This window comes from Gobio gobio (genome assembly GCF_949357685.1).
Source record: "Gobio gobio genome assembly, chromosome: 3".
Taxonomy (NCBI): domain Eukaryota; kingdom Metazoa; phylum Chordata; class Actinopteri; order Cypriniformes; family Gobionidae; genus Gobio; species Gobio gobio.
In genome coordinates, this window is record NC_137099.1 from 36093900 (window position 1) to 36108139 (window position 14240).

The following is a 14240-nucleotide window of genomic DNA, read 5'->3' on the forward strand; positions in this document are numbered from 1 at the left end:
CGGTACGTCCGACGTACGTCTCCGTTCCCTCCTTCAGGGAACAAGGGTTACCATACGTAACCGAGACGTTTTCAAGTATGGCAGTAACGTCCTATAAGGGAAAAAAAAATATGATCTAATACATTCACATAGCAAAATATGTGACTTTTGATTCACCCTTGAGATTACTCTTTTATCCTTTCTCCTCCTCCCCTGAGGTTTATCTCCATAGTTTATGGTTGCCTACATCATCCATCCTCTTACAGGCCAGCATAAAAGGTTCATAAAAGATTATGTGACTGCGTTACATTAAATTCCTGAGGTTTAGTTTTGGCTGATTGCTTGAGCCAAAGCTGTTGTTGTTTATTTTTCACACAATAGTTTAATCCTTTGTTAACTTTGGTGTATTAAAGGAATCGTTCATCCAAAAAAAAATAAAGAAAATTCTGTCATTATTTACTCCAAACCTGTATGTATTTTTGTGGAACAAGAAGATAATCTTATATGGAATGTAAAAGACGATGTTTTGAAGAATGTTGGCATCAAAACAGTTTCGGTTCCCATTGACTTTTATTGTATGGACAAAATAATAGAATGGAAGTCAATAGGAACTGAAAATGTTCTTCAAAATATCTTCTTTTTTGTTCAGAAGAAAAAATAATAATAAATGCATACAGGGAATGACATGAGGATGAGTAAATGATGACATAATTGCCATTTTTGGACTATCCCTTTAATGTCTCCTTTTGTGTTCCACATAATATACACCGTCTTCTATCCTAAGAGACATTTCAACCATTTATTATATATATATATATATATATATATATATATATATATATATATATATATATATATATATATATATATATATATATATATATATATATATATATATATATATATATACTGCTCTTACCAAGTAAACTACCCTGTCATGCTGTTATGTTCCCTGTTTACTTTACTGCTCCCCTAGAAGTCATTACTGTCATTGCAGACATATTTGGGAATTGCTGCTTTAGTGTATAATTGTGCTTATTGCACTGCGGTGGTGACATCAGCGTGAGTGCCCTTTCCTTCCATACATCCTGCTGAGGTGTGTTTGGGATACAGTTGGAAATGTTTCAGCGACAGCAGCTTGCTGTGAGCCTGGCAAGATCTTTTTGTCACTGTCGCTCAGCCTTCTGATCTCTCCATAGTATTTGGAGGGGTGACCTACATTTCATCGTGCAGCTCTCGCTGGCTTCACCGTCTAATACAGCAAAGGATTAGTGAGGGTCTTACTTTGAACAAGTGCATCAATCCTTGTTGAATGTTAAGGAGTGTCTATCCAAACACTAATACAAAACTGTCCAGGACACGTGGCCAAGTATTAATGTAATACTCTGTAAAGGGGGAAGAAAATAACGAAAAATAAATAAATAATATGTCACATAAAGCTTTAGAGGGCACCAAATAAACCAGGACTGCCACTGGGGCTCCTTATAGGTCCATGATGCACTTGTTGAGCTTTATGGAATATTCAGTATTTCTGTAAAACCCTGCGTGAAAGCTCCTGTCTATCTTATATCTGTGATGTCTGCAGCAAAACACATTGTACAAGTACAATGAAAACATTTTTGGAGACTGTGCAATTGTTCAATTGTTATTGTCAGCATTGGTATTGCAGCTTTCCATTGAATGTCTTGAATCCAGGCTCTTATTATTGTTTTTTGTTTTTCGCAGTTCACTACAAATGTCATTTTCAAATGTTTCCTACCAAATCAAATGAAGGCTTGGACATCCTTTTTGAAATCCGTGAAAATGAATCATGAAAATGGTTACTTTTTCTCCTCTGTAAATGCTCAAGTTCTTTAATCACATTAATAGATAACGTGATATTCTGTAATGTCCTCTTACTTTGTAAGAACTATTTGGAAAAAAATATACAGTTTATTTTAGTATACAGGGTCACACATTAGTTTAGGGTCCAATTCTCACTATTGACTACAACTTTAAACAAATAAACCTCAATAACCTCAATAAACCCCTAATTACTTACTTATTAATATAGTTATTAAGGTAGTTGTTAAGTTTAGGTATTGGGTAGGATTAGGGATGTATAATGTGGTCATGCAGAATAAGGCATTAATATGTACTTTATAAGTACTAATAAACAGCCAATATCCTAGTAATATGCATAATAAGCAACTAGTTAGTGAGAATTGGATCCTAAACTGAAGTTTGACCTTATACATTATGAATTCCTTAAAGCAGCACTAGGTAACTTTTCAACCTTCATAATATATTTTCAAGACTCTTGTGAAGATACATCGACTTACAATAGGTTGAATGACACGTCTGCCATAGCCTGACGGGGTCTGTATCGTTTTAATCATACTTTTAAACTTCGGGTTTCGGGTAGTAACCCGAGAACAAAAAGAACTACAAAATTTGACTGCTTTACGGCATATACGTCACTTCCACCACCACCCCCACTTCCTTAAATTCGGACGTGCGAGCCTAACTATAGTTTGTTTGCCAGATGTTATAGTCATGGCCGAAGCAGCACAGAAATATAAGAAAGCAAAGGTTTTCTCGGAGGAAAGCAAAAAGAGGAAACGAGAAAGTGATCGGATTAAAGGCAGGACGAGGATCAACATTGGGCCAGCGTTTGCTCGTTGGCGTGAGCTGAAGGAGGAGGGGCTACATTCTTGCAAGTATGCTCTCTCTCTGTTTGGTTACAAACATTCATCAAAATATCTTCTTTTGTGTTCGGCAGAAAAAAGAAACTCATACAGGTTTGAAACAACTTGAGGGCGAGCAAATGATGACAGAATTTTCATTTTTGGGTGAACTATCACTTTAAAAACATTAAAAAATCTTATCGATCACCCTTGATTGTATAAAAGTTGAACTTAATCAATTTTATTTAGTTACCTTAATATAAAAACAATTAGTAATTTTAGCCCAATTTAATCATGTTACTTATACTTAACACATTTAGTTGAACTTCATAAAATTTATTTAGTTACCTTAGTATAAAAAAATTATTCCACCCCTATTTAATCGTTACTTCTTACATTTTTTATTTTACTTTATTTTTATTGTTTATTCTACCAGCTCATCTACATAAATAAGCCATAAATGGCTTTCAAATGCACACAGAAAACACTTTAATTTTGTAAACGTATCTTTAATGATTGCAAATGTAGCAAACTTGTTTATTAACAGTCAGTTACAACAACAGTAATTAACAGTCAGTTACATCCTTTCTTGTTAAAACTGTATGGTAACAATTGGCCACACAAGTAACCAGACACAATTTATTAGAATGCAATTGCTAACAAATGGCTGACGTTTATAACATTGCCCATAATAACAGTCCATTTCTACAAACACACTTTTGATCTGCTGATTTGATCTGCTCAAGAATCATTACTCCATCAAAAACAATTCCAATATCACCAGTCTCCAAGAGAACTCCTTCTTCCTTTTTAATCACACATGCCCATAGTGATGTTTTCCAGGTCTTTCAAGAAGTCATCTCTTTGACTGTCCTATATTCAAAAACAACAACAACAAAAAAACAAAAACATTATTAGACATTGTTTGTGATTCATAACTGTTTGACAAGTTTATACAATCAAGGGTGATCGATAAGATTTTTTAATGTTTTTAAAGTGATAGTTCACCCAAAAAAGAAAATTCTGTCATCATTTGCTCACCCTCAAGTTGTTTCAAACCTGTATGAGTTTCTTTGTTCTGCTGAACACAAAAGAAGATATTTTGATGAATGTTTGTAACCAAACAGAGAGAGCAACCATTCACTAGTAGGGGAAATAAATACTATGATAGTGAATGGTTACTCTCTCTCTGTTTGGTTACAAACATTCATCAAAATATCTTCTTTTGTGTTCAGCAGAACTCATTCAGGTTTGAAACAACTTCAGGGTGAGCAAATGATGACAGAATTTTCATTTTTGGGTGAACTATCCCTTTAAAAGAAGTTTCGTCTGCTCACCAAGGCTGCATTTATTGAATTAAAACTACAGTAAAAACAGTAATATTGTGAAATATTACAATTTAAAATAACTTTTCAATTTGAAAAATATTTTAAAATGTAATTTATTCCTGTGATCAAAGCTGAATTTATCATCATTACTCCAGTCTTCAGTGTCACATGACCCTTCAGAAATCATTCTAATATGATGATTTGATGCTCAAAAAATACTTGATGTGTGCATCCTTGCTAAATACAAGTATTAATTTTGAATTAAAATAAAATTCTTACTGACCCCAAACTTTTAAATGGTAGTGTATTGTTACAAAAGCTTTGCATTTTAGATGAATGCTGTTCTTTTGAACTTTCTATTCATCAAGGAATCCTGAAAAAAAAAAAAAGTTTTCAACATTGATAATTTTGAAAACAAATAAATTAAAAAAAATATTTAGGATCATGTGACACTGAAGACTGGAGTAATTATAAAAATAAAAAAATTCAACTTTGTAACATATTCAAGTGGAAAAGAGTTATTTCAATTTTAATAATATTTCACAATATTACAGTTTTTCCAGTACTTATAATTAAATAAATGCAGCCTTGGTGAGCAAACAAAACTTTAATTTTTAACCATTTATGAGCCACGAAAAGCCCTGATTACCTAATTGAGCAACAACTTTTTTTGATAGTTGAATCACCAGTTTGTCCAGCACATTTAAATTGCCCACTGTTCTTCAGAAAAATACCAACACTCACCATGTACTCCTTCACCAGGCATGCCTCATCCTCACCAAGGTAGATACATCGAGCTCTGAGGATAGCCTCTCTCTTTATATGGACATCACTTTCATCACAAATTTGTAATATTTACAATCCATAAACAGTTGGCAGAAAAATGAATTACCTTAATTATAACCCATTGTTTTGAATATAAGACAAACCCCTTTTTTAGGACCAAATTGAAAATACTGTCACATTGCACATTTTTATTTTTATATTGTACGTTTGGTAAATACTGGTAAAAATAAAAAAAGACTTTAATACAATAAAAATAAAAATCACCTGTAGTTCTCATTTCCAGTAGATTTCACAATGACTGATTTATTTTGTTTTTTATGTATAGTGACAGATTTTGGCATGACAAACAGGGGTTTGATCCACATTACCTATCTGTCACATTACCTATCTGAGAACATGCATGTTTTGTTTTTCGCTTAGGCCTATCACATAGCGCTGGAAAGACAGCAGTTTCTCCCTGAAGTTGGAGGGCAAGTGCTGGGCAATATTTGTTCTGCAGCATAATGGTAATACTGGCATGAAGCGAGCAAAGCATTTTCTGTTCATTCCTATGAAAGTTGAACTTCACGCTCAACTTCAATAAGAATTCACTGAAAATGCTCCCCCTGCTCCGTGCCAGTTGACACTAGGGGAGCTTCACTCTTGCGAACCTGAAGATGCTCAACTTCCATAGGAATGAACTAAATACGCACGCTCCGTAGCAGTAGACACGCAACATATTGTGCTTGTTTCCATTTCCTCTCATACACACACCACTCGAACCTTCTATAAAATAATCTATCATACATTTCGGAAAAGCTAGTATTACATGCATGGTTAAAACATTTGTTTAGTGTTTTTAGATAGATTGTTTACTGTATTGAATGATGCTCCATAATGAAATACTACTTACTGTGCAAATTGTTGGAACAAAACTCTCGGACTGGACTGAAAATGTGAACCTGGAAACTCTGTCTGTTGTCACTCGCATGTGCAAGGAACACCTCAAATGAAAGCAAGCACACAATGATTATTATTGTTCCTTCTGGATACATTTACCACACTATTAAAGCTAGCAAAAAGAAGGGATGTCTCTGTAGTAAAGATTAAAAAAAACATCCATAACCAAATATAAATGTTCTAGCGTTGAGCATATTATATAATGCTTCATAACCACTATTTTCTTAAATCAGTCAACAGATTGTTTATTATATTGAATGATGTTCCAAAACGAAATACTACTTACTGTGCAAATTGTTGGAACAAAACTCTGGGACTGGACTAAAATGTGAACCTGGAAACTCCGTCTGTGCAAGGAACACCTCAAAGAAAAGCAAGCATACAATGATTATTATTGTTCATTCTGGATATATTTATTAGGCTATTAAAGTTAGCAAAATGAATGGCTTCAGTGGTAAAGATATAGGATCATAGTAACCCCTTGTTAACGTGTAACACTAAAAAGGTTCAGAATTCCAACGCTATACTGTGAATGTGAATTTGAACTATAGGAAATATGTGGAAATTATCCACATATTATAAAATATTACAGCGCAAAACACACACACACACACACACACACACACACACACAGTCGTTGGCTGATATATTGGAGGCTTTTCACACAGAACGCGTTTTCCATTCTATTGTTTTTCTATGTAACTTACACAAACGGTACATTTACGTGTTTCACGTGTCACCACAGTGATTTTCAGCCGCTGGAAACGCCAGGCGCTCGGCTAATGTGTATGTGTAACCACCAAAGACACATTAAAAGCCACTGCCGATTCTAGTAGCACTGGCGGCGGTTAACGTTAAAGCTGTTCTCGGTGAGAACGGCTGATGACGACTGGAGCTCAAAAACGTTGAAGCAACTTTAAATAGGAGCTATCTTTATGAATAAACGGTATATTTTACGTTTATAAAGCAACATTCTTGCCAAAAAATATCTTAAAAGTACATTACATGACATAAATCGGAAGTATTTGTATAAGGCTGCCGGCGCGCGAGGTAACTTATGTGAATGATTTTTTACATTTACATTTATGCATTTGGCAGACGCTTTTATCCAAAGTGGACTGAGTTACAGTGGCCTTATTACAGGGACAATCCCCCTGGAGCAACATGGAGAAAAGTGCCTTTTTCAAGGACACACTGGTGGTGACCGCTGGGATCGAACCAGCAACCTTCTGCATATCAGTTCCATGGTTTTAAGCCACTGGACCAACTTTTATACTGGATTTAATTAATTTACTTAGCTTGGTTCAAAACACATGTAATTCAATTCATTTTTTTTTAAATTCAAAAACTAAATTTAAATGATTTAAGCAAGCTAAATTTTATTAAGCTTAATTTAATAAGGGCAATAATAATTTTTTTCCGTGTACCTGGGATGAAGACATTTCACACGCGACGCAAGCAGAACACCTGCATGTGAACTCCTCCTGCAGTGTTCAGGGCTATCATGGTTGTCATGTCAACAAATGCACGTGCGATGTATCCCCTGATGTAGGATGACAGAGTTTACGGCAGTAGTAGAGGACAATACTGTTTCCCAACTGTAGGGGGACCCCGAGAGCAAAACCTACCTAGTGCTGCTTTAATAACTATATTTAATTCAATCAACTGTATTTTTTTTTTAATGAATTTGTGGTATGACAGGAGTTAGTAAGCAGCAATAAAGCATACGAGCAGGAGTGTGAATTTGCCCTGTTTAGCATATCTGGCCTTAATTTATTAATGGGCCTAATATTTATACACAGTAAAAAACAAAAGTCTCCAATTGAAAATGTTCTAGAGACTGATCACATCTAACTTTTTTAGTTGGCCAAATTTAATTTCTGTGAATTAAATTGCATCAATTCACAGAAATTCAATTTGGCTAACTGAAAAATTTAGATGTGATCAGTCACTAGAAAATTTTCAATTGGAGACCTGAATTTTTTTTTTACAGTGTATTAATTTTCTTGACTGAGCAGATTAAAGATTGTATTTTTTTTTTACATTAAAGCACCAGTCTTCTATTTAAAATTGTAACAAACTAATTTGTTCAAATAACTGTCAATTTACTTTTTTCCTTTCTAAGCCAGTTAATTACATTCAAGTCACTATAGATTAGATATTATGTTATTATTCATCCAGCCTTTTCATTTTTAAGTTTTTTTTTTTTTTGCAGATTAGATTCAATAAATGGTGTTTTTATGCAAGGTATGATATTTTCAGCCCATGCTCATTGTAAAAACGTCCCTGTGGCAAATTTTTTGCAAAACACAAAATACGCTGTGTTGTGCACGTTTCGCGACAGTTTCAAAGTGAAACGTCCAGTGAGTGGCGCTAATTTTTTTTCCAGAACAGATTCATCTGGCAACGTTTTATTATGTTGGTTTGTTGTACATATCACTGCAGTTCTGAATTGAAATGTCCAGTAAAGTGGTGCTAAAAGCTTAATGATCCATCGCGTAGGCTACACTACACTAAACCCTAAACCTGTCACAGTGAGCCTCTGTGACTAGAGACTCTTATTATGAAGAGGACTCTTATTCTGACACTGGACTCTGAACATGCATATCCCTCTATGGTACGCAATATGATTTCAATGAGGAAAAAATTATTTGTGGTGTTTTTCCTGCTTAAAATATGACACTATAACAATAGCAATAAAAATGTTCATAATTTTTTTATTTATTTATTTTTTAAAAGTTTGTTGCCTCGAGGCAACATTGTACTACAATGGACAAATTTAAACATTTGACATTTTCATGTTAGAAAAAATACATTTATTAATTGAAAACATCGATTTCTTTAACCAGACACCTGAACAAACACATTTATCCAGTTTATAATGTATTACAAATTTCATATTTAATAAAATTAACATTTCAAATTCAGCTGTTGCTATCAGGCAACATTGTACCATCATGGAACACAAGTATTACCAAACCATCTCATCAAGTTTCATGTCAAGTTATCATATCCATCTTCATCCTCATCTCCATCTTCACTCTCACCCTCACTCTCTCCCTGCTGGATTGTCACTATGACCCTCATCTTCCTCATCACATGACACCTCCTCACCCTCATCAACAATCAGTTGATGTGTGTTTTATGTGTTTTATACCTTTTTTTAAGTGCTATAGAAAATGTGCAGATCATAATCTTTTTTGTGGGTGATTAACTGGACGGAAACTAGTGAAAAATTCACTTTTCATTGGAGAAAATATGGAGCCATGTGACCTGTGCACATGTGCTGAATCAGGACACAAAATGGACCCCTGTGGGTCATGTGACCACTTTTTTGCACTTTCATTGATTAGTATTTGAGTTCTTCTCCCCTGAGATAGGTTTGACCAATAAATTGGTGTTTCATTTTATTAAAAATAAACTAAAATAGACTATGTTGCCTGGAGGCAACACCATACCATAGAGAGATATATACACTTCTCATTGTAACATCATACACACAGTGGCTGTTTCTCAATATGCATTCTTGTCTGTACTTGTGTTCTCGTGGACTTCAGTCATCAGTCGTTTCACCCCCCAAGCCCCATTGGCATTTAACAAAAAGAGACTTGGTTCTGTGATATGTCAATTTTAATTTTATTACAGTCTGTGATAATCATATGCACACTTGTTGCCAGAACCACATAATAATATGTTAATATATTTTTTAATGTAAACGAAAAGACGCAGGGTTGTGCTTTATATTTTGTTTTGTTATAAATATACATGCATTGAAGATAATCAAGGTATGCGTTGCCTGAACCACATTTGTTTGGCTATTAATATGTTTACGTTTTTTTTAATGAAAAAAAGAGGTAGAGACTGGTGTTTTATGACATATTTCATTTTATTATAGCCTAAAATGTTAAAGATTTTTTTAAATGAAACAAAAAAGAGGCAGAGTGGTGTTTTATGACATATTTTGTTTTATTGTAGTCTAAAATATAGTGTGTGAGCGAGAGCGAGCTGAGTGAATACCAAGAACGCTGCTGTTCCATTAGCAGAGTACTGGACTTGTGTCCTCTGCATAGCCAAAAGTTTGTTTATTTATTTGATTTATTTATTTTTCCTTTTTGGTTTTTCACTATAAAGGAAAACCTTTACTTGTGCACTTTTTGGAATAAACACTGAACTTTTGACTTCATCATCACGTCACTTCATTTTTCCGTCTCCATTTACCGGTACATTCAGAGCTGTGGTGCTGCTACTGTGCAAAACATTTTTGGGGCCCTCTTTTTTCCAGTTGGCACACCCCTGTCTCTGTTACACTACCCGATAGAGTGTTAATAAAAGCAAATGTGACAAAAATGCAATTGTAACCATGCCATTTTAGCTTGTGTTTTAAGCTCTTGTCTTTGAGGTCTTTATCATGACTCGTCTTTCACAGGATTCATACCTGACCTTTCAGCTTTGCAAGTACAATTCTGTACCAGCTGAGCGACCAAGCAAGCTTAGTATGTCAGAAACCGAACATATAGAGCTGGTTAAGTGATGCAAACTCCAAAATGTATTTGTTTACAAATCATGCACTACGGTTAAAAAAAAAACCCGTAGTAAAACAAAAAAACTGCTTTACTGCTACTAGTGTTAATTTATGTTAGAAACTGCAGTGATATCTACGTATTGGTGCATATTTTGCATTTTGCAAAAATTTTGCCACATGTATGTTTTTCCAATGAGACCGGGTTGCAAATATTTTATAAAGATAAAATAACAGTATGCCTTAGTACATCAAACTTTATTTCAGATGTTCAGTCAGTCTAGTGATAGTGTCCTTACTTATCCAGACATTATAATGTCTGTTCAAAAATTCTGACTTAGAGGTGGTCTTGAGTTATGAATAGGCTGTTGTGAAACCAGGTTAAAAAATAGGAGAGACACAATAGTGGACAAGGTGCAATATGCACCAGGTGTGCCTCATCACACCGCCAGCATCATTCCCTTTTTTGGACAAGTGCACTGCAATCATGAGACTGAATGAGGGCTGGCTGTAGGATCATTGATGATTGTATTGAGGAAGGATTCTTCACAATATGCATACTGACTTCTGGCTGATTTCTTGCAGAATATTTCTATAAAGGTGTACATTAAGATGAATTCCTCTGATTATGTTCTCACTGTGTAATGATGACATTCTGTATGTGACCATGGCTTTGGGTTATACAGTTGTGCAACAGTACAGATGCTGTTCAGAGCATTGTATTCCCTCTCCCACATCAAGCCCCTTCTGTGTAGGCATGACCAACTGGATCTGTCCCTCTATCAAAAAGCCACAGTGGCTAGTTTTGCTTCCCTTGCTTCTCATCCTATTTGTCCAGAGCTGTCTGGGACCAGCCCCTAAGCGGGTCTACAAGGAAAGTGCCTTTGCCAGAGGCCAGGATCGCAGATCCAAGACCGGGCAAAGGAACAGAATTGACACCCTTGAGGCTTTTCTGGGTCTTGCTAATGGGTTTAAGACAGTTGGCTAATTTGTCAACCTGTTTGTGATTTTGTACACATTGACAAGCCTGTTAAAGGAGGTTGGCACACATACCGTAAGCCGATCGGAGCAATGGGGTTTATTTAAAAGTCTTTGAGGAAATATCTGTTGCTGTATGTTGTCACTTTGATGTAGTGTCTCTTCAAATAAGAAGTGATTTTGTCAAACAAAGCCTAGAGACAAATCACCATTTAATTAGAACGGACTGCCCTCCTTTAGCAATCCAAATGCTAATTTTGGTTCAAATCTAGCTTTTATCCACAAAGAGACTTCCGCAAAAATGCCATCAAGCCATAATTTTTTATGTCATTTGAGTGAATTACCCTTAACCCAATGGAAATATGGGCACCTCCACATTCAACTTTGAATGAGTAGCTAAATTGCATCAATTAACATAGATGTAACCTCAGCCTTTTCCATAAAGGTGGTCGAATAACCCTATTAGAGTCTAAAATGCAACCTTGAACTATCCTCTGTTCCTTAACAGCATGTCTCTTGCACCCGATGCCTTTTTGATTCTTTCTTCACAATGATGACTTTAGTGAATGGGTAGTGGGACAGATTGGGTCCAGAGGTAAATAATGAGACGGTTTTGAGGGCAGCCATTAGTGCCCTTAACATGAAGTAACCGTGGCATGCCATTAAGGGTCTCTTTTTAGAATTCTGTGCTTGGCCTATTCAGATGTCAAGTGCGGTGATTCTTGTGTGTGCATGAGTGGGAGGGAAGTTGTCAAGCGAAAGACAATTAGAATGAAAACAAGTTTTAATCAAATGGCCTACAGATCCCTGTGAAATAAAAGGTTATAAGAAAAGAAAACAAGATTTTTTATTATTATTGAAATAATGGACGGAAATAATCAATTCATTACTTCAAAGTAACAAATTTAAAAAATGTTCCTGCTGTTGTTTTTTTCCTGAAAACAATTTTTTTTATTTGTTGTATGTTTGTTGTTTCATTAGGGTTCCTGAGTACAGGTGACCAGGCAGCCAAAGGGAATTATGGACTATTGGACCAGATCCAAGCACTCCGGTGGATCAAAGAGAATATCCAGGCTTTCAAAGGCGACCCGAAAAGGGTGACTATATTTGGATCAGGAGCTGGGGCGTCCTGTGTAAGCTTGCTGACCCTGTCACACTATTCAGAAGGTAAAAATCATTTTGTAATAGACTGACAATTAGACACAGTGTAATAAAACCATTTTGTGGGAGCCCATTTCTGACCTGGAGTAAAAAAACGAATGGGTAATTAAGAGATAAAATAATAATGGAGTCACATTGTGAGATATAACATCAGAATTCAAACAAGTTCCAATTATATCCAGCAAGTTGTTATCACAAATAAATAAATATTTTCTGGTAACATTAGTTACATTAAGGTCTCATTTGTTAACATTAGTTAATGCATTAACTAGGGATGCACCGAATCCAGGATTCGGGTTCGGATTCGGCCAAATATTGGGCTTTTTGACAGGGTTCGGTTTCTGCCGAACCTCAGAATTTTTTTCCACCGAACTAAACCCTAGGTTTGCACTATGCGCGCTCCGCTGGTCGAACGTAATGACGCCGCCGTTGATTAGGCTACAGGAAGGTGTTTACTAGGTGGACCGTTTGAATCCAGTAGGCGGTGAAAATGGAACTCATGAACAGAAAACGTGGCAGTCCTTTAAGTCAAAAGAAAGGCAACTCAAGTCTGTTGAGGGTTAAACCCGCGGCAGAAAACAAGCTCTCAATCCTTCTGTCTCCGCAGCGTGCAAGCCTCTGACTGAGGCGTGCGCGCCTCCTGCGCTCCCCATTGTGTTGTTCTTTGAAACGACAGAGGGTGATTCGGGGTAATTGTTCTATAAACCATCAGGAAACAGCGGCGAGAAGAACATACGTGACAATGTTTACTTTAGCAAACTCGAACCAAAACCACACTAGGAAAAGCCTTAAACAAGGCTTCAGATGCACTAGAGTGGCCAGCCTCAGGAAGCGCTCTTCATTTGCTTTCCACCAGTCAGGAGCTTGTACTACTGCTGTATTTTTCTGTCGAAATGGTCCCACTCAGTAAGCATTTCCATTGCTTCATTTTGCGAAATATGTCTGGTTTGTGGATGCACATGTCGACGAGCTCCGTGTGTGAACAAATAACGCTATACAGCATATTTTTGTTTAACCAAGCAGCAAAAAAACTAAATAAAAAAGCGTTAAAAACATTTAAACTGTTTAACTGCTAGTATTAATCGACTTATTAGTCAAAGTTCTTACTTTCGGTTAATGGTTAAACGGTCAATAGCATCCCTACACTGCTGTGGAAGTTATTTACTTCATTAATGTGTTTCCTGTGATAATGGACTGAGGTAGGATTCGGTATTTGGTTTCGGATTCGGCCGAATCTTAATCGGTGGATTCGCTATTCGGCCGAACCTCAAAAATCTGGATTCGGTGCATCCCTAGCATTAACTAACATGAACTAACAATGAGCAATATATTCTTTCAGCATTTATTAACTTTTTTAATGTTAGTTAATAAAAATGTTCAAGTTCATGTAACAAATAAAACAATTTTTTTTGTAAATGTTGAGATTAACATAAACTAAGATTAACAAATGCTGCAGACTAGGGATGTCAATTTACACAAATTCCCATGAACGATCATCGGCATTGACTTGATGGGTCGTTTTTGAAGTCCATAAAAGTGCATATATCCATCATATAACAGCTCCACATGGCTCTGGGGGGTTAATAAAAGCCTTCTGAAGGGAAGTGGTGCGTTTGTGTAAGAAAAATATCTATAAACTAAAATAAATAGCTTATGGTGGTCAGCGGTATGCAAGTCAACTTGCATTTGAATGAAAAGAGAGATCCCTTTCAGTCGGTCTGGTGTTGGCGTGATGGCGCGAGTCAGCGAGTGGCTGCAAAAGAGTTCCTGTGTTGGTTCGCTGGGCGTTTCCTTTGAGTGAAAAATGCTCTTTTACAGTGCTGAAGCACTCCGGCTCCCCGCGGTCCGATAGTGCAAGCCCGCTGGGAGCTGGAGTGCTTCAGC

At 36.1% G+C, this 14240-nt stretch overlaps 1 protein-coding gene across 2 annotated transcripts in view; it reads left to right on the plus strand.

The window, feature by feature from the left end:
* Positions 1 to 14240, plus strand: part of nlgn4xa (neuroligin 4 X-linked a) — a 187993-nt gene that overhangs the window by 130089 nt on the left and 43664 nt on the right. For both annotated transcript variants that reach the window (XM_079813426.1, XM_079813425.1), the window contains one exon: positions 12177 to 12362. In XM_079813426.1, coding sequence (XP_079669552.1) covers positions 12177 to 12362 — 186 coding nt within the window. The remainder of the gene's footprint in view (positions 1 to 12176; positions 12363 to 14240) is intronic.